This window comes from Rana temporaria, chromosome 4 (genome assembly GCF_905171775.1).
Source record: "Rana temporaria chromosome 4, aRanTem1.1, whole genome shotgun sequence".
NCBI classification, from domain to species: domain Eukaryota; kingdom Metazoa; phylum Chordata; class Amphibia; order Anura; family Ranidae; genus Rana; species Rana temporaria.
In genome coordinates this window covers 2795791-2823735 of record NC_053492.1, presented here as the reverse complement: position 1 = coordinate 2823735, position 27945 = coordinate 2795791, and the positions used below count along the sequence as shown (strand labels likewise).

Here is a 27945-nt window from a genome sequence, read left to right as displayed (position 1 = left end):
TGTTCACACTACGAGATGTTTCTCTGGGCTGCAGATCCTCTGATTTTCACAAGATGGTGATTTTACTTTTACATAGGAAGCCTCTATGGAAGACAGGAAGTGAGGTCAGAAACAGGCAGGAAGTGATGTCAGATACAGACAGGAAGTTCTGGGTGAGAGGTGAGTCGGGAAGAAGTAGAGCGAAGACGTAGGTAATAAGATCTTATTTTCTATTTACACCCAGTAACCCCGTCATGTCCGTCCTCTTCCTCCATAGTCACTGTGACGTCTTTTATCTCCAGCAGATGATGATATACACATAGGGTTGCCACCTTTTCATTAAGCTAAACCCGAACACTTTAGCTGCGCACAGCAATTTTTTCATTTTTTTTTCCAATATACACTATAGGATTGTAAAAGACTTGGGACGCCCCGAGAAGAGCAGTAATGCGGTGCCATGATGAACAGTAGGTGTGGCCAGATGGTTGCCCCCCCCCCCCAGTATAACCCCCCCACGGTCAGTCTGTTGCCTAGTACATCCTCCTTAAGTCAGTCTGTTTCCCTGTACAATCTCCTTCCCTCCCCCCCCCCCCAAGGTCAGTCTGTGCCCCAGTGTAATCCACCCCCGGTCAGCTAATGCTGACAGAGGTTGGCGTGAAAGGGGCAGGAAGGACTCTATACAACTGCCCAGGGGAAATAATCTGAGAGCTGAGTATTTTATGGAGCCACATGCAGAAGTGCAAGAAGTAATATGAGAACCCCAAATGGAGTCAGGGGACCCCCCCCCCCCATTCACACACATTTCCAGGCGTACTGACCCCTCTCCAGGAGAAGGAGACCCCTTAACAGGAGGAGTGCATGGGAGTAGGGTTGCCACCTCATCCCTTTAAAACCGAACACATATTAATTACACAGGTTCTCTGGCTGATTAAGGTGCTAATTAAACTCACTTGGTGCCTTATCAACATTAAATTAGCCCCAGAACCTGTGTAATTACTATGTGTTTGGGTTTAAAGGGATGAGGTGGCAACCCTACATGGGGGTGATTAGAAGGGACTCCCTCCCACCCATACAGGAATACTGACAAATACTCTCCCCTCCAGATAAAGAAGACCCCCAGCTAGGAGGACTGCAGGGGGTGATAAGAGGGGACCCTCATCCAGGAACTCCCGTTTTACTCCAGTTAAAGAAGACCCCCAGGTGGGGAGCACTGCAGGGGGGTGATGAGATCAGACCCCAATACAGGAAATCCCCCTCCAGTTAAAGTAGGCCTCCAGCTAGGAGGACTGTGGGGAGGTGATAAGAGGGCAGTGGCGGTGCATCCATAACGGGCACACGGGTGCCGCCCCCTCTCTCCTGCCACCTCTCTATCACCATAGATAGATTTTATGCGATGCATGAAATCTATCTATGGTCGCCGATGACACTCCTTATTCAGGTGCCTGGCCCCTTGTCGGGCACCGGGCACCTGAATTACAGCGGCGGTGTATTTTTTGGAAGAACCTGATTAGAGCCATAGGCTCTAATATGCATCCTAAAAGGTGTCCATGCTGAGCGCTCGCTGTTCACTCAGCGGTGTGTTAGGAAAGCAAATGAATATTCGCTTTCCTAACACTGAACCGCCTCTCAGCCAATCAGGTGCTTGGGTCTGTTATCTGTCACCTGATTAGCTGAAACAACAGGCGCTGTGATTGGACGCCTATCACAGAGGATGGGAAGAGATGATGGGAGAAGACATCGAGGAGCGTGGACACCGCTGCCCCACCAAGACAAGGTAAGTGCCGGGCAAGCACACTGGCAGCATTTGATGTGCACAGTAGCGGCAATTGATGAGCACACAGGCAGCAATTGGTGGGCACAGTAGCTGCGTTTGATGGGCACACTAGCTGCATTTGGGCACAGTGGCTGCATTTGGGCACAGTGGCTGCATTTGGGCACAGTGGCTGTGTTTGATGGGCATAGTAGCTGCATTTGATGGGCACAGTGGCTGCTTTTCATCGGCACAGTGGCGGTGTTTCATGGGCACACTGGCTGCGTTTGATAGGCACACTGGCTGCGTTTGATGGGCACACTGGCTGCGTTTGATGGGCACAGTGGCTGCGTTTGATGGGCACAGTGGCTGCGTTTGATGGGTACAGTGGCTGCAATTGATTTTTTTTTCCAGTTTGTTTGCGCCCCCCCAAATTTTTTTTAGCACCAGCCACCACTGTAAGAGGGGTCCCCAATTCAGGAACATAGGACCCCCTTCCAGTAAAGAAATCCCCAGCTGGGGGGGAGTGATAAGAGGGGACCCCCATTTAGATATACAGGAATTTGCCTCCCTGCAGTTTTAGAAGACCCCTTAGCCAGTAGGACTGCAGGGGGGGTGATGATGGGGACCCCCATCCAGGAATATGTGAGGGGTGATAGGAGGGAACATTTCTAACCCCCCCTTTGGTAGATAGAGACCACCTGTCAGGAAGAATACAGACATCTGCCCCCCTCCTCCCTCTTAAAAAGGTGAATGACAGTAGTGTATGAAGATATTCAGAGTTACTCACAGTCAACAGCTCCGGTCACAGTGCGGTGGGGTGAATCACCATAGCAGATAAGGAGGAAATCCCTGTACAGCTGCAATGTCTGTGAAGAGCTCTGGGCGGGCTGTCCTGTCGCTGCTGCTTCTACTCCCCTCTCCGTCCCCCGCGCTGCTGACACTCTCACTTTCAGCAGTGGCGGCGAGGATTCACAGGCTGCCCGACTGGTGGGGGAGGGGGATGGATAGCAGGCACCGTGCAAGTTGCGGGGGGGGGGGGGAAGCAAAGTGAGTGAGATGGTCGGGACTGCGGGTATACTGCTGTGTCCGGGTTAGAAGAGGACAGAAACCCGGGCACAAGTCTCAAAAACCGGACTGTCCGGGTCATTCCCGTATGGGTGGCAACCCTATATACACATATATAGTGTGGAAACCTTCATTAACCCCTTCAGAGTCAGAACATTTCCCCATTTGTGGGGCCAGAACATTCCCCTCATTTTGGAGATGTCACCTTTCCCACCAATCACCTTCTCACCTCATCAGTCTATACTAACAGTTATATGACGTTTATTTGAGATGGGGGGGGGGGGGTTATTTAGGGGGGATTGGAATACGGATGCCTTTATTTTATAAGATTCAAATAGGAAGAAAAAGGGAAAAATATAATTTGTAGTGAATGTCCTGAAAACGAATATCTCCATAATGATCCCAGTCTCAGATCTTCATCCTAAAATGTGATCAGTAAAGTCTCCGGAGTACACGGAGATCACAGGAATATGATGTGTCCTGGCAAAGCCTAAAGACAACGTTCATCTATTATTTAGGAGATGCGTGACGTACCCGGGAGAAATGAGTCTGTGTGTACAGATACCTCACAGAGCGCCCCTCACAGCTCCTCCTCTCAATGTCCCTCCAACCGGAGTCAGCAAACCTTATGACATCACATTGGCCTCACAGCTCCTCCTCTCAATGTCCCTCTAATCCAAGTCAGAGAATCCTATGACATCACACTGACCTCACAGCCCCTCCTCCCAATGTCCCTCCAACCAGAGTCAGCAAACCATATGACATCACACTGACCTCACAGCTCCTTCTCTCAATGTCCCTCCAACCAGAGTCAGAGAATCCTATGACATCACAATGTCCTCACAGCTCCTCCTCTCAATGTCCCTCCAACCAGAGTCAGCAAACCCTATGACATCACACTGACCTCACAGCTCCTCCCCCCCAATGTCCCTCTCACAAGCAAAAGCAAGATTGTTGGTCCCAGAATTCCTTGCAATAAGCTTTTAACCTACAGAGTGGGGGGCCCTGTCTGGGTAAATTATATCCCAGTGGAGTTTTGATAAAAAAAGAGACCTGATTGGTGAGGTGAGGAGGATTCTGGGAATGTCATTTGATTTTACTATATGTGTTCAAATCTAGAGTTTTCCTCCTGTGAAGTCTGGAGATCCTATGATAATCACACTGCCTCCACCCCCTCCTTGATAGAATAGAGAAATACAAAGAAGATTCTAGAAGTCACCAGAGAGATCATCAAGCTGCTGACAGGAGACATGATCGGTGCCGGGAAGGATGTCATGATGGACAATCAGCCGCCCCTCACATCACCGGGTAAGAGGAGACTTTATTGTAATGGAGAGAGCAGTACGGAGGCTCCACCTAGATCCCCCATCATCTGATAAACACATAGAAACAATGTATTCAGTCAGTGTGTGTGTTTCCTACAGATGGATCCAGTAATGGGAACCCACCAGAGAGATGTCCCCGTCCTCTGTATTCCCGGGATTCCACACAGGAAGGTCACACCATCCCCCACCATCATCAGGTAGATGATTGACAATTATTAGTGGTTCTGATTTATACACAGCATGTTTGTTACAATGAATGTTTTATTATATATTCAGATTGGAAACCTCGGGGATGATAATATTGATGTTAAAGAAGAGTATAAAGAGGAGGATGAGGAGTATGGAGTGATGGAGGAGTTATCAGAAGGACACAAGGATATGATGGAGCCACCTAATACCAGGAACCCACCAGAGAGATGTCCCCTTCCTCTGTATTCCCGGGATTCTACACAGGAAGGTCACACCATCCCTCCTTATTTAAAGGTTGGTGAGATGGAGCATCTAGAACATGAACTTGAGGAGATTTATTTATGTGATGTCACAACAATAAAGCTTATATTTTACAGATGATATTCTCATTTTCTTGGTTTAGAGTGGAGATCCAATCGATATAGAATTTGAGGTGAAATCAGAAGAAGAAGAGACGTATGTGAGGGATGATCAGCAGTCTATGGAGGAGGATGGAATAACGGGGACATTTATAGAGGAGGACACTCCTACAGAGATCAGCACAGGTGGGTCATTAACACTAAATCCATTCCTCCACCCATACTACTCACTGATTGGTCCAGAGTAGGGCAGGGACTGGGTGATATCAGCCTGTAATCCCCTGGTCACTTTCCTGAGCTGTGTTCCCCATCCTGTATTCCTGTATTTCTCTCGGATAATCTTCCTTCTCTGTTCTGCAGACACAATTTATGTCTCTAGACTGGATTTATGGAGATTCTGGGGTTCAATTGGCAGCAAAATGTTAATTTTCACTGTTATCAATAAAATCTATATTTTAAGATTTAATATCTCAAAGCTATGATAAGAGTTAAGTAAGAGTTCTTTTGACCAGAATTGAAAGCTTCAATATAATAAACATGTATTAGAGCTTATACAAAGTCTTATCTAACACACAGAACCTATCTATAGTCTCAAACAAGACCGTAGGTTAAAATACATACATTTACATGAAGGAATATGGAGCATATTCCTCTAAAACATTATAGTACAAGCGTGTGCAGTTGCTACATGTAAGTAAGCCTATACCAAAGTTACCCTTTAGACTCATCCTTCAAGTCATCCTTCCATAAAGTGAGTTCCCTCTCCCTCTGCAGTCGAGTATATCTCTCTATGCTGACGTCCCATTGGTTGGCCTAGCTAGGATCAGTATTGGACGCATCAATCCATAAGTCAGCCCCCTTTCATGCAAATCCTGGTGACTATATTCGGGCAGCAGATTAAAGGGAACTTTCCCAGGGTTAAAAGGGTGGGGCTATCTTGGTTGAACATCCCAGCATGGGGTCCATCACATAAGGTGGTTTAACTCACTGGGCTAGATTCACATAGATTAGCGGATCTTTAGATCCGCGTAATCTATGTGATTTACGATCCGCCGGTGCAATTTAGCGAGGCTAGTGCTGTATTCACAAAGCACTTACCTCGAAAATTGCACCGTCGGATCGTAACTCTCCCGGCGGAATTCAAATTCCGCGGCTAGGGGGAGTGTACAATTTAATTCAGGCGCGTTCCCGCGCCGATTTAACTGCGCATGCGCCGCCGGCAAAATTTCCCAGTGCGCATGCTCCAAATGACGTCGCTAGGACGTCATTGTTTTCAGCGGCAACGTCAATTGCGGCCATTCGTATTCCAGACCGACTTACGCAAACGACGTAAAAATGTGAACCTCGGCGCGGGAACGACGGCCATACTTAACATGAGCTACCCCTCATATAGCAGGGGTAACTATCCGCCAGAAAAAGCCGAACGCAAACGACGTAAAAACAAGCGACGGGCGGGCGTTCGTTTCTGAATCGGCGGTTCTCCTCATTTGCATATCCGATGCGTAAAAGACCGAGGCGACACCTAGCGGCCGGCGGGAGATTGCAGCCTAAGATCCGACGATGTAAGTCACTTACACCAGTCGGATCTAAGGGAGATCTATGCGGAACTGATTCTTATGAATCAGTCGCATAGATCCGACCGTCGGAACTCAGAGATACGACGGCGGATCAGGAGATCCGCCGTCGTATCTCTTTGTGAATCTGGCCCACTGACTCCCTAATGTCTAGTAACGAACAAAGGGCTTTGCTATGTGCTAAATGCCATGAATTAGCAAGCTAAATGAACAATATACTCTGAATGAAATGTCTTCAGCCACTACTAAGAGAAATATATTCATAATTACAATATATATATTTATTCATATATAGACACAGCTATATATATATATATATAAATATATATATATATATATATATATATATATATATACAGTACAGACCAAAAGTTTGGACACACCTTCTCATTCAAAGAGTTTTCTTTATTTTTAGGACTATGAAAATTGTAGATTCACACTGAAGGCATGAAAACTATGAATGAACACATGTGGAATTATACATAACAAAAAAGTGTGAAACAACTGAAAATAGATTTCATATTCCAGGTTCTTCAAAGTAGCCACCTTTTGCTTTGATTACTGCTTGGCACACTCTTGGCATTCTCTTGATGAGCTTCAAGAGGTAGTCACCTGGCGCGGCACCCCATCACTCTCCTTGGTCAAATAGCCCTTCCCCCGCCTGGAGGTGTGTTTGGGGTCATTGTCCAGTTGAAAAATAAATGATGGTCCAACTAAACGCAAACCGGATGTAATAGCATGTCGCTGCAAGATGCTGTGGTAGCCATGCTGGTTCAGTATGCCTTCAATTTTGAATAAATCCCCAACAGTGTCACCAGCAAAGCACCCCCACACCATCACACCTCCTCCTCCATGCTTCACGGTGGGAACCAGGCATGTAGAGTCCATCCGTTCACCTTTTCTGCGTCGCACAAAGACATGGGGGGGTTGGAACCAAAGATCTCAAGTTTGGACTCATCACACCAAAGCACAGATTTCCACTGGTCTAATGTCCATCCCTTGTGTTCTTTACCCAAACAAGTCTCTTCTGCTTGTTGCCTTTCTTTAGCAGTGGTTTCCTAGCAGATATTCTACCATGAAGGCCTGATTCACACAGTCTCCTCTTAACAGTTCTAGAGATGTGTCTGCTACAAAAGGTGGAAGAACCTAGAATATGAAATATATTTTCAGTTGTTTCACACTTTTTTGTTATGTATAATTCCACATGTGTTCATTCATAGTTTTGATGCCTTCAGTGTGAATCTATAATTTTCATAGTCATGAAAATAAAGAAAACTCTTTGATTGAGAAGGTGTGTCTGTACTGTATATATATATATATATACACATACATATACATATATATATATATATACATTATATATATATATATATATATATATATATATATATATATATATATCACACATGTCAATTTAATTTAGATTACCCAAAAACCATATGGCAACATCACCATAGGCGTTACTAGACCTAGGTACCTGGGGTATGTGATTTGGGTCTTCTGCCCCATACAGAGTATGGCAAGATCTCTGACAGAACAATTCTCCCAGGATTACTTGTTCTGTTGTCTGCTGGCTGTGCCGGGTGGAGGGATATGTCTGTATAGTCTCAGACCCAAGTCACTGAGTGCAGTCTCAGGAGATGGGAGGCAGGGGTGTGGGATCTCTGCAACTTGTCTCATGTAACTATTTAGGGGCAGATCCACGTACATCGGCGCATATTTCCGCCGGGCGTAGCGTATCTAAGATACACTACACCGCCGTAACTTACTTTTTTTTTTTAATCCTCAAAGAATGTGCGCCGTAAGGGCGCGCAATTCAAATTGATGTGATGGGGGCGTGTTTTATGTAAATACGTCGTGACCCGGCATAAAACAACGTTTTTTTTTAACGGCGCATGCGCCGTCCGTGGGGGTATCCCAGTGCACATGCTCGAAATTAAACCGGAACAAGCCAATGCTTACGACGGTGACGTCATTCTACGCAAATCCCTATTCGAAAACAACGTAAAAAATTCAAATTTCGACGCGGGAACGACAGCCATACTTAACATTGAGTACGCCTCATAAGAGCAGGGGTAACTATACGCCGGAAAAAGCCGAACGCAAACGACGTAAAAAAATGCGCCGGACGTACGTTCGTGGATCGCCGTATCTAGCAAATTTGCATACTCGACGCGGAATTTGACGGAAACGCCACCTAGCGGCCGCCAGAAAAATGCACCTAAGATCCGACGGCGTACTAAGACGTACGCCTGTCGGATCGATCCCTCATTCGGTTGTATCTTGTTTTGTGGATACAAAACAAAGATATGACGCGGGAACTTTGAAATTACGCGGCATATCGATAGATACACCGGCGTAATTCGTTTGTGGATCTGCCCCTTAATCTTCCACTGATTACTTAATACCAATATTATGAGTCCTGACCCTTATACTGTATAATTTATATTGTACATTACATACTCCTGACCCCTGCACTATATACTCTATATCAGTGTTTCTCAACCTTTTTCCAGTCGGGGCGCCTTTAAAAAGTATTTTCAGTCTTGAAGCACCCCAGTCCAAGGCTTGGTTCACGTTACTGTATGTCGCACTCGTTCCTGACACACAGACAAATGCTCTGATATTTAGGGGTGCCATTAATTCTTAATGCTACACATTGGAAAACATTTAAAAAAATTAGTGCAATTTAAAAAAAAAGGTCAGGGACTTCTTTCCCTGCATTTTTGTGGGTAGGGAAGCCCACTGCAATTAATTGGCTGCCCTACACACAGCCACACAGATGTGAACCAAGCAAGGGGCAGTAAAACCACATGGTTGAGCTGTTTTTTCCACCCCCAACTTCTAACACATGCTATGGCCTCAGCTGGAGGTATACCCAGGGTGAATGGGGCTGCACTGCTACTACTCTGCAACTGTGTGGAATGCACGTTTGCGGTGTAGTGATGCTGCATTTATGGGCTTAAACAGGTGGTGACGAGGCAACATAATGCCCCTTTACCGCTTGTCAAATGCCTCTGAAAAGCGATCTGTGCATGGATGGTTTTCAGCAGTCCTTGCTGCTATCACAAACAAGGCCTACAAAAGCACTTCTGATGGTACAGGAATGGGGGAGGCAGGATTAAAAGTAACATACATATATATTAGGGCTGGGGAAAAAATCGATTTGAATCTTGCAAGGTCAAATTGATTCAGATTTTGACCAAATGTATTTTTTTTTATAAATTTTTTCTCCATAGGACTGGCGCTCCGCGGACTAGGCCAAGGCTGCGGCATCGCCTTAACAATTTGTCCCACAGCTCGCCGCAATCCTGGGAAAAAGCCGCGAGGCCGGACGCTGCAGACTAGGCCGAAGCCTTTTCCAAGGATCGTGGCGAACTGCGGGCAGGATTTTCTTAGTCAAGGCCTAGTCTGTGGCCTCTTCCCAGGATCGCGGCGGACTAGGCCGAAGCCACGGCCTCGCCTAAAAACTCCTGCCTGCAGCTCCTTAGGACAGGCGCGGTGGCCATTAGAAATAAAACTTGATTTGAATTGTGAATTTTTCTTTAACGTACATCACGGGACACAGAGTCTTAGTCTTAGTCATTACTAAGTGGGTTATATTCCACCTTCAGGTGGAATAAATTAGAACAGGAAGTTCCCTCCCTATATAACCCATCCCATACTGGGAGCACCTCAGTTTTTTCACCAGTGTCTAAGGTGTTGGTCACGAGTGAACATGTGCACTTAGGAGCTCCACTGGAGGGATCCATGCTGGATTTAAAAAGCCTCCATAAAATCCAGATCCGTCCAAGGTGCTTCATAGCCAAAGTGGATGGTACCCGGGCCTTGGTACGAAGAACGAGGTCTTGCCTATAATGCTTCTCTCTGAGAGCTGGACCCTGGGTTTCAGTACATTGGTCGATGCCAAAGACCAAATGTTTTTTGTTGCCAGGGTGCTATATAGGTCCAGGGGAGAGGTGTACCTGCTATGGACCCAGGTCTCTGAAGGTCTGAGACGAAGCCCACGGTGAGGGGTGAATGCTGGGCCTCTTGCTTTGCAATACCCTGCAGCGTGGAAAGGTAAGGGAGGTACCTACGGGACTTGGTCCGACAGAAGGTCTTCCATTGGGGACTATGGGTCTCGCCTGTTTTTTATGCTTCTATGCATGGGCAACTTAACCACTATGTCTTTTGAGACAGGATGGCTCTGGCACCCATATACCTCCCCTAGCTGGTCCTAGTGCTCTCCTGAAGGGGCTATTGGGTCTTGTCTATAATGCAGGTGTGCCTGGGCAAAGAGACCACTATGTCTGTTGAGACAGGATGGCTGTAGTACCCATAGATCTCCCCTGGAGAGGGCTTGTACCCCTAAATCCTATGCAATAGGATTGTCATGAGTAGCTGCCGGTCTTATCTGTTTTCTACCACTAAAGTCAGTAGAAAGACATGCCAGGTGTTTCGCTTACTATGCTTTCCAAGAAGCTCAAGGTTAGCTGATCTATGGTGCAGCTTACTTCCTCCGCTTCAGGCTCTGCCACGATGGGGGGGTCCCTCGTAATCCGGGTCCACGGCACTCTTTGTGGGGTCCCTCTCTCCACCATTCCCTATGTGCGCGAGGGGGGGCGCGCTTTGTAGGCGGGGGGACAAGGTGGTTGCCGCTGGCGCACGTGCTCGCTGGCTCATGGTGCAGACGTAGGGCGGCCCCTTCAAAAGGCCCAGACGTCAGAGCTCTGTAAAGCCAGGAGGACACAGTAGCTTGGAGCACGTAAGCACCTCGTGTGGATTGAATACAGACTCATCTAAGACACCTACTCGGCATCTAGCTGTGCAAATTAGCAGGCATTATTTTGCTAGACTAAGTTCAGCTGTTGATGCACCAGGGTTAAGTTCCTCTGCTTTTGGCTTAGGACTTTTTGTCTCTCGTAAAAGAGGGTTCAGGCTTGGGGCCCTTTATCATGCTTGCATGATACTATCCTCCCCTGTAGAGACTTAAGACAGCTCATTCTGTGAGCTATCAGCCCTGTCAGATGTTGCAGCCTTCCCCAACATTGCAGTCACTCTGCATATGTTTTGTTGCATTGCGTTTATGGGTCTTTAAGAGGTTAACTGCTATATCCGCAGCATCCTCAAAAGCAGAAAACAGGGTGTGTCCCTTTCCGTGCTCTAAATCCTCAAACCAGGGGATTAAAAGACCTGAGGATGAAGGTTCACTACCAGAGGACAGGTAACAGGTGAGCCTAATGAGGAGAAAACTATCAGAAGCCCCACAAGCTCTGGTTGCAGCTGCAGTCTTTTCAGAGAATCAAGCTGCATATAACTTCCCTCAGCCTAAGACGGCCAGAGCCTCTGTCTCCATAAGGTCCTCATCCTGGTGTTGGCTTCAGGCTAACCAAATGCACAACTGGGGGATTCACGATTGCTGGTGCACATGGCTAACGTTGCAGGTTTGCGGAGACACATCGGAGCATAACTGCCTCTTTACCAGTCCGCATGTTTGCATGAAATACATGAGTTTGGAATGTTCAAAATGCATGTGGGGTAAAAACAAGTAACAGAACATGTTTTATTGTTGATCACATAAAGATACATGTTTTTTGTTGGTATGATTTTACATGGTCACATGAGGATGGTTAATCACATCAAAGTGCCTGAAATCGCCTAAAAATGCTTAAGTGCATAAGGATGCTGGATCATACATGGTTACCTCATTAACCGAGTCCTTGGCTACCCAAGGATATTTGGTCACACAGAGAGGCTTATTTCCACAGGAATGCCTAAAATCGCATAAAAATGCCTAAGTGCATAAAGATGCGGGATCACACATGGTTACCTGATAACCTGAGTCCTTGATTACCCAAGGATATTTGGTCAAACAGAGAGGCTTGTTTCCACAGAAATGCCTAAAATCGCATAAAGATGCTGGAGTGCATAAAGATGCGGGATCACACATGGTTACCTGATAACCCGAGTCCTTGATTACCCAAGGATATTTGGTCACACAGAGAGGCCTATTTCCACAGGAATGCCTAAAGTCGCATAAAGATGCTGGAGTGCATAAAGATGAGGGATCACACGTGGTTACCTGATCACCCGAGTCCTGGATTACCCAGGGATATTTGGTCACACAGAGAGGTTGTGTCCGCAGAAATGCCTAAAATCGCATAAGATGCTTGAATGCATAAATAAGCTGGATCGCACAGGGGTGCTTGATCATACAAGAGTCCTTGATTACCCAGCATACTTGATCACATAGAGAGGCTTGTTTTTCACAGAGATGCCAAAAATTGCATTAAAATCCTTGATTGCATAAAGATGCTGGATCGCACAGGGGTGCTTGATCATACAAGAGTCCTTGGTCACACAAGGGTACTTGTCCGCACAGGAGTGCTTAAAATGCATGAAATGTTTGATCGCATGAAGGATGCTGAATCGCATAAGGATGCATGTTTGCCTAGATTCTGCGTGGTTGCTTATGAGGCATGATAATTAGGTTTCCTTAATTATACAGGATTCCTTGGGCTTGCATAGGAATACGTGTCTGCATGGGTGCATGTTGCACAATGCTGCATAACACATTCAGAGCGCATACTTGCTTGCAAGATGCTTGTTCATAGCTTACATGCTATATGTATGCGTGTATACAGCACGCCCCTTTTTTATGTTTTTGCCTAAAACCTATTTGTATGAATTCATGCTTCCATGATCACACGCTTCCATAGAGGCATATGGCTTTAAAGCTTGCCACATGCACATATGGGGAGCCATTTGCATATGTGTTTACATGGTGCTGCAGAGGTTGTCTGCGTTTCGCAGGGGAACAGCACTGGCTCCAGTTGGTGGTCTTGCCCCTTGGGTTAGCCACTGTGCCTGGGTTAATAGGGTGCTAGGGCCCGCCTCTAGCAGGTCTAAGGGCCCAGGGTATAGCAGTAATGGCATACCGAGACAAACTCCTGCTGACGGATCAGTCAGTAGCATGGCTGGGCCTAGGGGAGTCCAGCATGGTTAAGTATCTGGAACTCCTGGATTAGGATCCCGGTCTAGAGGTACATTCTTTCATTGACAAGAAGCTTGGAATGTGTGGGACACAGCCCAAAAAGGAGAGTTTTTCGCCTCAGACAAGATCATCGCTATGAGAAAGCTGGTCTATGTGTTCACAGCAAGGAACAGTTCCTTATGTTTTACCTTTTGCTTAAGGTGCTAGGGTATATGCCGGCTTCATTCAAGCTGTCGGCCTGGAACGAGTGGATCCTAACCTTGCATTATCCAAGGAGTCTGGTCCCAGGGATATGCTGGAATTTTCAGTTTATGGTTCTCAACTAAATGATTGGCAGGAGGGAAGATCCTTCATACCCGTTACTGGGCGAGGGCTGGCCTCTAGGGATAAAGGCCAGGCCTGGAAGAGACCACGGCCCAGGGGAGGTGGTCAAGCTCCAAGTGAGCCTTATCCGTCAGCTTTCTAGAGCTACTGATGGAGCATCTTACTTAAAGTCCTGAAACTTTAGGTTACAGGGTTGTTCTGTCAGAATACAATCTGACGATGCCGCTCTAGTGGTTTACTTGGTTTACCAGGGAGGAGCTTGGGCCTTGCCTATTTGACAATCATCATTTCCATGGAATGCAAGATTGGAAGGCGATTCGCTGGAGCCGTCAACAATTGTGTCTGGGAGGTTGACCTCTACACCCCGACTTTTTTCTGACCAAATGTCACAGAATCGATACCCTTTACATAAAAGGTATTGACGTCCAGGTTTAACAAGGGATTGAACAGCTTTGTGTCAAGGACAAAGGATCCACCCGCATGCGGGACAGTGTTAAGTGATCCTGGCGGATCAGTTGTAACTGGTTTATGACTTTGTGACTTCCATGCTACATCAGAGGAGAACGGAAGCTGGCCTAATTGCTTCGGCGTAGCCCATACGACCTTACAGTGCAGAAACAGCAGAGGTGATAGTAGAGGACCCAGGGTCCCTTACAGCTTGTCCAGGCCTACTTTGCAGGGTTACATCCTGTCTTGCATACATGAGTATTAACGGTCTGGCTGTTATAGCCCGCATTCTTGAGGATCGGGGCGTTCAGAATCAGCGGCAGTTACTTTGATTCATACAGGAGAGCTGGCCTCCAGGACCAGATATCCTAGGATCTGGAAGGCCCATGTTCCTGGTGTGAAACCAAGGGGTGGCATCCTTGGTAGTATGTCATAGGTAAAACTCTTGCCTTCCTATATTGGAAAGGAGATGGAGCTAGCCTTGAGTTCCATCAAGGATCCGATCTCGTCCTTGTCAATATTTTCAAAGGTCGCTTGTGTCACACTCTTGATCCGGGCCGTTATACAGGGGGTGGCGTGTATAAGTCCACCAGTTAGGTCGCCCTTGTGCTCGGAGGATTGGATCTAGTTTTGTCAGCTTACAGGGTCAGCACCTTGGGCTGATGCACTATAATTCCTTTCATCCTTCTAAGGAGGGAATTGGTGTTCTTGGCGGCGGTTGCATCCGCAAGAGAGTATTGGCAACTTTGTCTAGAGCCATACTTAATTATTGTTACAAGAAGGGTGATGTTAAATCCTCACCCAACCTTATTTACTAGAAGGATCTAGTGTTCATTTGAATCAAGATATTCTTGCCTTCTTTTTTTCAAGACCTTGGTCCGCGGAAGGAAAGGTTATTGCTTTTCTCTCAATAGAGATGAGAGCAGTTAAAGATCTATCTGAAGGTTTCCAGATATAGAAACCTAACATTTTGTTTTTCCGCCAGAAGACCCTAGATGTGGGCGGGCAGTGTTCAGATCAGCTAATAAAATGGCTACACGCCCTCTCGTTAGCGTAAGAGAGGTCAAGACCTATCTGAAGCGGCTGCTCGGATACGGAAGACTGATGTTGTTGCGCTACCAGGATGCCCCAGCAAAGGGCAGGCAGCTTCTAAATCAACTGTTGTCAAAGGTTGATTCATCAGGTTATTATTCAGGCTTGTGGTTAAAGAGAGGGCTCCCCCTGTTTCTTTTGGGGTGCACCCTACCAGGATAGTAAGCACTTCATGCGGGGTGCATTACCAAGCCTTTATGACTCAGATTTGCCAGGCCGCAACTTGGTCGTTTGTGCTTACGTTCACTAATCCCTATCAGGTGAACGTAAGACGGCAGGAGGATGCAGCCTTTTTTGGCGCAGTAGGCTGCAGGCAGCATTAGAGGTCCTCATGTCTGATGGCGGTCTGCGTTGTTGGTGTCTCCCTCCCCTCAGTAAGCATTGCTTTTAGACATCCCACTTAGTAATGACTAAGACTCTGTGTTCCGTGATGTACGATAAAGAAAATAGGATTTTTATAACAGCTCCCGAGTTCCCGCCCCTCTTGTCTGGGGATATTGGGACACTTATTGCTTTGCTACAAAAACTGAGGTGCTCCCAGTATGGGAAGGGTTATATAGGGAGGGAACTTCCTGTCTAATTGATTACACCAGTGTCCAGCACCTGAAGGTGGAATATAACCCACTTAGTAATGACTAAGACTCTGTGTCCTGTGATGTACTCCAAGAAAAGGATTTTACAGGTAAGCTGTTATAAAAATCCTATTTATTTTTCGGGGGGAAAAAATCACCCAGCTCTAATTATATATATATATGTATATATACACACACACACACACACACACGCACACGCGCGCACACACATGCACATGCATACATATACAAACACACACATACAGATAGACAGCAGACACTCACATGCACACACGCAGACACATGTATAAAGCCCTTTTAAAACAAATCTAGCGTCTAACACAGTATCTTTCCAGTTTCCTCATTCAGCCGGGTACTGCACTGTAGGGGGAAGCAGAGAGCACAGCACACTCCCCTGCACTTTACTTTCACTTTTGAGGCTGAAGGAGCTTCTCACAGTGCTGATGTACAGTTCGGCAGGAGATCGGGAGATCAGGCTCATCTGACAGCCCTTCTCTCACCTGAGAACCTCTAGCGGCACACCAGTGTGCCGTGACACACTGGTTGAAAAAGGCTGCTATAGAGGAACTCTATAAGATACTTTATGGCTTCCTATAGGGGAACTCTATACTTTGTGGCTTCCTATAGGGGAACTCTATACTATACTTTGTAACTTTTTTATAGGGGAACTCTATACTATACATTGTACCTTTTTTATAGGGGAACTCTATACTTTGTACCTTCCTATAGGAGAACTCTATACTATACTTTGTACCTTCCTATAGGAGAACTCTATACTATACTTTGCAACTTTTTATAGGGGCATTCTGAGAAGCCTGAAGTGGGGGGGGGGGGGGTCCAGAAGAGGAGAATCGGGGCTGCTCTGTGCAAAACCATTACACAGAGCAGGTAAGTATGACATGTTTGTTTTAAAAAAAGAAATCCAACATTTACAATGAGTTTAAGGTCTTTACACAGGGAAGATCAGCATCTGACCCCAGAGAAGGTGGAGGCTGATAGACTGGAGGTGATAGAAGGCATTAAAATTACATAAAATAAAAGTTTACCAGTATTGTGCATGATATAAAAAATTATTATATTCATGAATAAAGTCCCAGGTAAAATCCCCATATATCCTACTTCTGGGTATATTTATTATTATATATATATATATGATATAAGATATATTACTTTCACCATTTCACAATATAAATGAATCCCTTATAGTAGTGATTATCTGATGTTTTTGTACTATAATGGAATATTTTTTTTATCCCTATCATTACAGATGATGAAATAAAATTATGCTGCTGCTATAAATGTCCTATGCTGGTCATATACGGATCTATTATTGGATGAGAATATTCACACAAATATTTGTATGAAAATGATTTGTACATTCGATGAATGGACGAGTGTAGATAGAAAATTCCACTTGCTTTTACCATTCAATTATAAAATGAATGTAACTTCTGAGTAAATACCACACCCACCATGTGAGAATTTGTTCTATGGAGAAAAGTTTTCTGTTCTGCTCCTTCCAATTTTCCCGTCACTGTGGTGGAAAATGAACGCCGATTTGACCCACTAATGGTTAGAAAATTGGATGAATGTTTTTGTGAAAGAAAAATGAGTTTGTGTACGGCCAGCATAAGTGACATCAGGTGCAGGGAGCTTGTACCCACCTACCTGTCTATGACAAGGGAGTCTGTCATCCATCATATTATATTACACTCCTGTCTGATCATCTGCAAAACAGCGTTTTACCTCTTTTTTATATTTTATTAATGTTCATCTCTGATTGTGATATATAGCAGATTCACCCTCTAATAATACATCTATCTGTCTGTTATTCTCAGAGTGGATTATATATCTGGAGATTTATATTTACCGCTGTATATAGATATTCAAGAATATTAACTCCATTATACACCAAACTTTTTTTCAGGTTTTTATCCAATTAATCAAAACAATAATCGGCCAACTAATCAATTCTGAAAATAATCATTAGTTGACACCCTACAGAGGAGCCATTTACTAGTTACCTTGAGGGGGGAATTGTAAGTTTCTCAGAGACAAAGCTGCCTGATGTGGGCGGAGTCCTGGTTTAGGGGAACCAATCAGCTCATGTCTAGTAATAATCTTTTTATTTATATTTTAGTAGATGGACGGGAGATGAGGAAAACCTCAGAGGATTGTCTCACTTTTCAAGTAGAAGATAAGGACATCACACAGTATAGTCCAGGAGAAAACCTGACTACCTTAAATGTCCATCCGGCACCACACAGTGTAGATGGACCATCGTATTCCTCTTATCCTGAGGAACCTCAGACTGTGCGGGACGGTGCCGGACCATCGTATTCCTCTTATCCTGAGGAACCTCAGACTGTGCGGGACGGTGCCGGACCATCGTATTCCTCTTATCCTGAGGAACCTCAGACTGTGAGGGACGGTGCCGTCCTTCCATCAGAGAAGAGCTTTTCCTGTACTGAGTGTGGGAAGTGTTTCCGTTTTAAATCCAAACTTAATGTGCATAAAAGATCTCACACAGGGGAGAAGCCGTATTCCTGTCCTGAGTGCGGGAAATATTTTTCAAAGAAGTCTGATCTTAATAGACATCAGAGATCTCACACGGGGGAGAAGCCGTTTTCCTGTCCTGAGTGCGGGAAATATTTTTCAATGAAGTCCGATCTTAACATACATCTGAGATCTCACACGGGGGAGAAGCAACATTCTTGTCCTGAGTGCGGGAAATGTTTTTCAGAGAAGTCCCATCTTCACACACATGAGAGATCTCACACAGGAGAGAAGCCGTATTCCTGTACTGAGTGTGGGAAATGTTTTTCAGTGAAGTCCAATCTTACCAAACATCTGAGATCTCACACGGGGGAGAAGCCATATTCCTGTACCGAGTGCGGGAAATGTTTTTCAATGAATTACGATCTTAACATACATCTGAGATCTCACACGGGTGAGAAGCCATATTCCTGTCCTGAGTGCGGGAAATGTTTTTCAGTCAAGTCCAGTCTTTACAAACATCAGAGATCTCACACGGGGGAGAAGCCGTATTCCTGTCCTGAGTGCCGAAAATGTTTTTCACACAATTACGATCTTTACAGACATCAGAGATCTCACACAGGCGAGAAGCCACACTCCTGTCCTCAGTGCGGGAAATGTTTTTCACAGAAGTGCGATCTTTACAGACATCAGAGATCTCACACGAGGGAGAAGCCATATTCCTGTCTTGAGTGAGGGAATTCTTCCTCACTGAAGTCCTGTCTTCCTGTACATCAGGTAGAGCTGCACGATTCTGGCCAAAATGTGAATCACTATTTTTTTGCTTAGAATGAAGATCACAATTCTCACGGCATAAAATCTATTACATTTATACAAAAAAGAAAACGGGCTAACTTTACTGGCTATTTTTTTTTTTTTAATTCATTAAAGTAATTTTTTCCAAAAAATTGCATCTAAAAAGACTGCTGCGCAAATACAGTGCAACATAAAATATTGCAACAACCGCCATTTTATTCTCTAGGGTCTCTACTAAAAAATGATATAATGTTTGGGGGTTCTAAGTAATTTTCTAGCAAAAAAAATATAATGATTTTAACTTGAAAAGAGCTGTCAGAAAAAGGTTTGGTGTTTAAGTGGTTAAACGTTCCTAATAGGGTTGTCCAGATACCGATACCAGTATCGGTATCGGGACCAATACCGAGTATTTGCGGGAGTACTCGTACTCGCGCAAATACCCCCGATACCTAAATAGAATACTTTCCCCCCCTTCCCCCCCCCCCCCGCCGCCGCATCAATGGACATGGCTGCATATGTGAGGGACATGGCTAGAGGGACATTACTGCATATGTGAGGGACATGGCTAGAGGGACATTACTGCATATGTGAGGGACATGGCTAGAGGGACATGGCTGCATATGTGAGGGACATGGCTAGAGGGACATTGCTGCATATGTGAGGGACATGGCTAGAGGGACATGGCTGCATATGTGAGGGACATGGCTAGAGGGACATTGCTGCATATGTGAGGGACATGGCTAGAGGGACATTGCTGCATATGTGAGGGACATGGCTAGAGGGACATGGCTGCATATGTGAGGGACATGGCTAGAGGGACATGGCTGCATATGTGAGGGACATGGCTGCATATGTGAGGGACATGGCTAGAGGGACATGGCTGCATATGTGAGGGACATGGCTAGAGGGACATGGCTGCATATGTGGGGGACATGGCTGCATATGGGGGGGACATGGCTGCATTTGGGGACACATTTAAAAAAAGTATCGGTATTCGGTATCGGCGACTACTTGAAAAAAAGTATCGGTACTTGTACTCGGTCCTAAAAAAGTGGTATCGGGACAACCCTAGTTCCTAATTTACATACAGAAGTCAATGTGATACAATGTTTAGACTTAACTTTCCACTGATAAAGAATGTTTTCAAAACTTGGCAGGCTGCCCAGACTTGGCAGATTGCCCAGACTTTGACTTTTGGCTGAGAGCAGAGAGGAAATTCTTTGCATACCAAAGTGCAGAGAGAAAATTATTTTCATGTCAAAGATCGTGAAACCCTGTGTCAAGAATCGCAACGGGAAAAAGATCGCGATAACGATTCTTGGCGATTAATCGTGCAGCTCTAACATCAGGGATCCCACACAACCCTTGAGGTGTATTAGTGTCTTGAGTGCGGGAAATGTTGCTGGACATCACAGCTCTCAAGTGGGGAAGAAGCACACCCTGATATACACCTCAGATATACTCCATGGCTGATCTTCATCATGTAAGAAACCATTTCAGGGGTGTGGACATTTTTTGAAAAAACGACTGGTCCAAGGGACTAAATCGGGGTCCCAATCTTCTTGTCCCTCATCTACCAGAGAGCTCAACAGCGGTGTGGGAGTTTGTTAAAAACTACAAGCCGACATCGGCAAAGGACAGAACTCTGTGAATGAATGGCACGGCCGTGCTCTTTTCATAAAGTGACAGCCGGAACGGGGAACTTCTCGCCGCACTGCTGTCACACAGAGGACTCGGATCACTGAGCCGCTACAGGAATATAAACATGTAACATGTCCCTGAAGGTGAAATTATCCTTTAGCCTTTTCACTGCCAAAGCTCATTTTTACAGTTTTTTTTTGGCTCACGTGTTTAACCCTTTCAAAAAATGACACTTTCACCCCCTTCTTGCCCAGGCCACTTTTCAGCTTTCTGTACCCATATTATATTTTTATCTTTTTTTCCCACTTATAGAACTTTCTTTTGGTGGTATTTGATCATCACTGGGTTTTGTGCTACCAATAAAAAGAAGACAACATTTTGAAAAAAAAAGTTTTTCTTTGTTTCTGTTACAAAACTTTGTAAATAAGTACGTTTTTTCTTTCACTGATGAGGAGGCACTGACAAGCATCCCTGATGGGCACTGATTGGCATATGTGGTGGGCACTGGCGATCATCACTGATGGGCCTGTACTGATAATCAATGCTGAATATCAGTGCAGATCCTCCCCTGTCAGGAGATCCTCTGATCGTCTCTCCTCTACTCGCACCTTGTCAGCATGAATAAAAGAAAGCTGATAACCGGCACTTCCTGGTTAAGATGTGAGTAACTTTGATTGGACACAGCTGATCACATGGTAAAGATCCTACGTCATAGATTCTTTACCGAGATTGGAGATGTAGAGTGTCAGAGCGACACATCGCACCACCAATCGCCACGTGTCTGAGCGGCTTATTCTTCTGGACATCATATGACCTCCAGTCAGGATAATGGAACCCCTACCTGATCGTCATCCTGCTATTGGACAGGCAAGAAGGAGTTAAAAAATTATTTTAGGCCTGAAGATTATATAAACCCCCCAAAACCTGATGTATTTTCTGAATGCAGACACCCTAGAGAATAAAATAGTGGTAGTTGCATTTTTTTATGTCACACGATATTATCACAAGTCTAGGAATCGCAAAATTTTGGTAAAAACACACTAAAATTCAGTTTAGGGACACAAAAACACAACAAATTACCAATTTTTTTGGTAAAATATAAAAGCCAAGGTTGCACAGAGTAAGTTGATACCCAACAGATCAATCAAGTGGTAAAAAACGTCAGTACTCTATATTTTCTATAGGTGCAACTTAAAAAGCCCCCTATAGGTCGTCAGTTTAGTGTTACGGAGGAGGTCTGATGATGGAATTATCGCTCTCATTCTGGCCTGCATAGCGATATGTAACACGTGTATCACAATCAATGTTTCTAGGTGTAGGCACCCCAATGTGTGAGTTTATGTTTGTACATGTGTATATGTGGGGGCGCAGCCTCAGATTTTTGGGGGGGAGGGGTTATGTGCCTGGGTTTAAATTTGATTTTGTACAATTAAAAAAATTATATATTTTTTCCATCACATAGAGCAGCCTTTTTCAACCAGGGTGCCCTGAGGTTTTTTCGGGGGTGCCTTGGCAAAATGCGAAACAATTGCCCCAAAATTGTATACAATCCGGAGTGTGGATGAAGACTTTTATTTACACAAAGCCTCAGGTTTTCATTGTCACCATTACAACCCTATATCTGCCAACCTCCTAATGACCAATGATATCATGAGCTGATAAGGAGGATGTCAGTTGCTTGAATATAATCCTTGTGTGACCCTCCCCCGCCTCTCTCCATCAGCTTTGGGGTCTCATTAGCTGAGTGATAGAGAAAAACTGAGGGAGAAGAGAAACATTGGAATACTAGTCAGTACCAGTTTGTAAAAGTGTATTTGCTTTGTAAGAATAAATCACTTATAATGTTGGGTGTCCTACGTGTGTGGATGTTGTTGTATTATGTGGAACTATTAGAATAGTTTTTACATTTTAGATTGGGGCACCTCAAGACCATAAATTTGGAGGGCACCTCAAGACTGTCCATAATTTTGGAGGGCACCTCAAGACTGTCCATAAATTTGGAGGGCACCTCAACACTGTCCATAATTTTGGAGGGCAACTCAAGACTGTCCATAAATTTGGAGGGTGCCTCAAGACTGTCCATAATTTTGGAGGGCGCCTCAAGACTACATAATTTTGGAGGGCACCTCAAGACTGTCCATAAATTTGGAGGGTGCCTCAAGACTGTCCATAAATTTGGAGGGCGCCTCAAGACTGTCCATAATTTTGGAGGGCACCTCAAGACTGTGCATAATTTTGGAGGGCACCTCAAGACTGTTCATAAATTTGGAGGGTGCCTCAAGACTGTCCATAATTTTGGAGGGCCCTCCAGACTGTCCATAATTTTGGAGGGCACCTCAAGACTGTCCATAAATTTGGAGGGCGCCTCAAGACTGTCCATAATTTTGGAGGGCACCTCAAGACTGTCCATAATTTTGGAGGGTGCCTCAAGACTGTCCATAATTTTGGAGGGTGCCTCAAGACTGTCCATAATTTTGGAGGGTGCCTCAAGACTGTCCATAATTTTGGAGGGCGCCTTAAGACTATCCATCATTTTAAAGGGTGTCTTGACTGAAAAAAGGTTTATAAACACTGACATGGAGGACAAAAAGTCTCCTATGTGATGATTTTTTGGTGACAGGTTCACTTTAATGAGACATCCAGGGTCTAAAAGACCCCCAATGTCCCCCCTGTGCTCCACTGAATGTAATGTAATACAGATCACTGCATTATATTCTTTAATGGTGGAGAAACTGTCACCAGGGACCTGGAAGTGATGTCAAACATGTCACTTCCAGGTCAGGAGTAAGAAGGGGAGGAGAGTGGATGTGTGTCCTCTCTCCTCCCTCCCCATCATCATTCACTATGCTGGTCCTGGGTCCACAGATTGGTAAGAGGAGCCCAGGATACATAGCAGGTGTGTGTCGGGGTGGGGGCACTTTACCGGGGGTGTGGAAACATTTACCCAGCCACCCGAATGCTTCCATCCAACAAGTAAACCTTCTCCTTGCTCACCCACAACAGGGCTAAATGTTAAAAAACCTACCTGTCCAACCCTCAGAACTGCATGTCCCGGGTGTCAGGCGATAGGAATTGTTCATCCCGGAGTTCATAAGGAGATCAGAGATCACCAAAGACATGGATGAAGTGTTGTGCCGTGTTGGCCATTGATAGCAGGATAAAAATAAAAATGGAGTCATTACCTCTCATTGGCTGAGTACATTTTGTGGTGGAAGATTTCACAAACACTTAGGCCCAGATTCACGTACGACTTACGCCGACGTATCTTCTGATACGCCGCGTAAGTACTAGGATGCGCCCTTGTATCTATGCGCCTTATTCTTGAAACAAGATACGACCGACGTAAGTCTCCTACGCCGTCGTATCTTTGGTGCATATTTACGCTGGCCGCTAGGGGCGCTTCCATTGATTTACGCGTCGAATATGTAAATGACCTAGATACGCCGATTCACGAACGTACTTGCGCCTGTCGCAGTAAGCTACGCCGTTTACGTAAGGCGTACGTCCGGCATAAAGTTATCCAACCTAAAGCAGGGGTAAGTCATGTCAGGGTATAGACGTCGGAACAGCCGTCGTTGTCATGGACCTTGGAGTACTGGAGTGTTTCTACTTGAAATACTATTTCCTGTATTACAGGATATACTGAGACATTTCATTGTCCATTATGTGATAACCCTGTTTTAAAGCCTTTTGATTATCAGGTATAAATATCGTCTGTCAGAGACAGTCCGTCTGTCTAACATTGTGGATTGAAGGTTAATTGAATCTATTATGTGTGCTTGAAGATGTATGTGTTTACGCTAAAAGACTTTGTATTGTTCTAAAGGTCAGAAGTCTCCTGTCAGGAGTATTGAATTAGCATGTTATTATCTAAAGGAATGTGACCTCTCAGAGGTAGTAATTAAGCCCTGTTAAATAGACCGGGCTATTGTGTACATTGATTACCCCCTGGGGTTTCTGTCTCAATACACATAACAGTCTTTCTATACAAGCTATTGGACCAATCCCTTTTGATTGTTCCAAGTCCTCATTTGCATGGTTAAGGAGGACCTGAGTGAGGACTGCATGTACTTTACAATTGACCAATAGGAAAGCGGTTGTTGGGGGTGGGATGTTCCAAATTCTGTATAAAAGTGTGCCGTGTACTTGAAAATAAAGAGTCCTGTTTGAACTTACATACAGCCTGCCTGGTGTTTGTTCTTAATGGGTCTGAACGGCACATAGCTGTAGTTCAGATCCCGGAACCCTGGATGACTGGACCATCAGACGTTGCAAGCTGATCCAATAGAAGCAGAGGAGTGTCGGGAGAGCAGAACCGGGCGAGCAAAGGGTCTTGTCACAGTCGTATTTTACGTTGTTTACGTAAGTCGTACGTGAATGGGGCTGGGCGTAGGTTACGTTCACGTCGTACGCATTGAGCCGTGGTATCTAAGGGAGTGTATGCGACATGATTCTGAGCATGCGCGCGCATGCGCCGTTCGTTCGGCCATTCATTTACATGGGGTCACGGTTAATTTTAATACAACACGCCCACTACCTTCCTAATTTGAATTAGGCGGGCTTACGCCGGCCCATTTACGCTACGCCGCGGTAACTTAGGGAGCAAGTGCTTTGTGAATACTGGTCTTGCCTCTCTATGTTACGTTGGCGTAGCTCATATGAGATGCGCTACGCCCGCTCAAAGATACGCCGCTGTATGTGAATCTGGCCCTTAGAGGTCTGTTAAAAAAAAAAGAAAATGATATGAATGTGAGCGGCATTCAACTGGCCAAGATGAATATTGGATGTATTATATTTCATACACTGATTTCCTTGGCTCTATCTAGTGGTCATAATGTGGTATTGTGATATTTTTACTAATGAAGTTATGTTAGGAAAAATACCTCATTATGGTCACTAGATGGAGCTGATCATCATAGGAAATCACTTTGCTACATTATGGCCAGAATATGTAATGGCTGGATGAGTGATTGTCACATTCGTCCTATGAATTTTCTATAAGTAGACCCCTTAGTTTCCTTCATCAGACATGTCTTCATACTAATACCTATCAGTCCCTCTGAGTGTAAGATGGATATTAAAGGGGGCCTCACACAAAAAAGCGTGTGCCCCCCAGAAAATCCATACCACACCCTTCATCCAAACATGCAGCGTAGCTGACCAGGAAAGGGGGAGGGGCAAACATGTGGCTCCACCCCTTCTGAACCATACCAGGTCATGTGTCCTCAACATGGGGGGCTTGTCAGGGGTAACTCTGCCCATGGAGAAGCACTGTGGCCCAATCCTCAAAACTCTGGCTTGATGGATGTGGGGGGTCTGTGAACAGGGGGCTTATCAGAATTTGGAACCCCTCTATAATATTTGGGGTCCCACAAATACTGCTCCTCCCCCACATTAATTCATTTGAGGTACATATCATATCATTCACAATAATAAATAAAACAATAAAGACTCTCAATGTCTTTTGTTAAAATCCCCCAAATAAGTCTCTCATTGTAAATCCATCGTCAATCCCGATGCCAACCCCCCACTGACTCCCCCATAACCCTAATGACCTACCACACAGGAGTGATCTCTGATGGTAACACTCGCTGACTGATAGTGTCCTGAGCTGTCATCAGCTATATAAAGGAAGGGGCAGGGATAGTGGTGACATCACAGCAGTGTGCGCATCGTGAGAGGAGGTGTCGGGTGCGCGTCACGGGTGGTGACGGCGCGGAGACTCTGTGGGGGCCCCTCTTCTCAGAACATATCTCTCTCTTTGTGGCCGGTTGATAGGTCATTTCTTAAGTGTGTTTGTGAATTAATATTTGGCATCCATGAGGGTGTTTGGGGTTTGTTAAGAGTTAAGGAGTCAGGATATAGTCAGGAACGACTAGGATGCCACCCTCTGCTGCCTGAAAAACCTGAAGTCTTATGCCTTGTACACACGATCAGTTTTCCCGTCTGAAAAACTGATGTGAGCTTTTGGCTGGGAATTCCGATTGTGTGTATGTTATAGGGATGAGCTTTGTGTTCGAGACAAACATTGTCAGTGTTCAGCCATTTGCCGAATTTTGAACGATATGAGCCGTTCGTGCCAATTTCGAGTGGTGAGTCAGGACCCATCATTCACTGTGTCATCGCAGTGCATTGCTGGCTGATTATTGGCCAAGAATGCACTATTTAAAATGAAAAAAACTTAACCTAAATAGGTGTAAGAAAATTGCAGCGCTAATTAATATAATGATAAATAAACAATAACATATAAACTCAATAACACCACGTGACAAGTAATATAAAGTCCATAAAAAATTTATGAACAAATTCGATAAGAAAATTCCTTATTCTGTGAAACTTCCACCTCCCCACCGTGCTGTGATAACTCCCCTCTGAAAAACGCACACAACAGATGGATTTGCCTTTCACTCTCGTGTTAGGCTAAATCACTTGTGTATGATCCCACAAATGGATAAACAAATCTCAGTTGGACCACCGTGATAACCCCTCAATAATGTACATGAAAACAAAAGAAGTGCTCCAATAGTGTAAAATTGTACCACCAGTTTAAAGTGGAGGTTCACCCGGAAATGTTAATTTTTAACATTAGATTGATGCTCGTTTTGTGAAGGGGAATCGGGTAGTTTTTCTTAAAATTGAAGCAGTACTTACCGTTTTAGAGAGCGATCTTCTCCGCCGCTTCCGGGTATGGGCTGCGGGACTGGGCGTTCCTATTTGATTGACAGGCTTCCGACAGGCTTCCGACGGTCGCATCTATCACGTCACGATTTTCAGAAAGTAGCCGAACGTCGGTGCGCAGGCGCCGTATAGAGCCACACCGACGTTCGGCTTCTTTCGGCTACTCGTGACGCGATGTATGCGACCGTCGGAAGCCTGTCAATCAAATAGGAATGCCCAGTCCCGCAGCCCATACCCGGAAGCGGCAAAGAAGATCGCTCTCTAAAACGGTAAGTACAGCTTCGATTTAAAAAAAAAATACCCGATTCCCCTTGACAAAATGAGCATCAATCTAATGTTAAAAAAAAAAATTTCGGGTGAACTCCCGCTTTAATTCAAAATCACAGCAACACTTCATTCATTAAACTCACATGTAAAAAATTTAAAGTCAGCTTCAAACAAATCACAACAGTATATTAAGTCTGTGTACTGTATACTGGGCCCAGTTTGCACATGAAGCTCACTGCAGACAATTCCTTTTGTACCTATTCCAATACATCAAATAAAGTATGTCTGGAAGGCCAACAAGGAAAGGCAGAAACTCACAGGCCAATAAAAGAGGGCAAGTAGGCTCTGTGTTTAGAGGCAACAGTACTGGTCGCGGACATGGTGCATCCTTA

At 45.0% G+C, this 27945-nt stretch overlaps 1 protein-coding gene across 1 annotated transcript in view; it reads left to right on the top strand.

Moving 5' to 3' along the window:
* The window catches only part of LOC120935223 (gastrula zinc finger protein XlCGF28.1-like), a gene marked incomplete at its 5' end in the record, with an annotated part of 33552 nt that extends 9237 nt beyond the window's left edge, over positions 1 to 24315 (top strand). The window contains 2 exons of the mRNA XM_040347389.1: positions 18133 to 18875; positions 24245 to 24315. Coding sequence (XP_040203323.1) covers positions 18133 to 18875; positions 24245 to 24315 — 814 coding nt within the window. The remainder of the gene's footprint in view (positions 1 to 18132; positions 18876 to 24244) is intronic.
* Positions 24316 to 27945: the final 3630 nt, after the last annotated feature.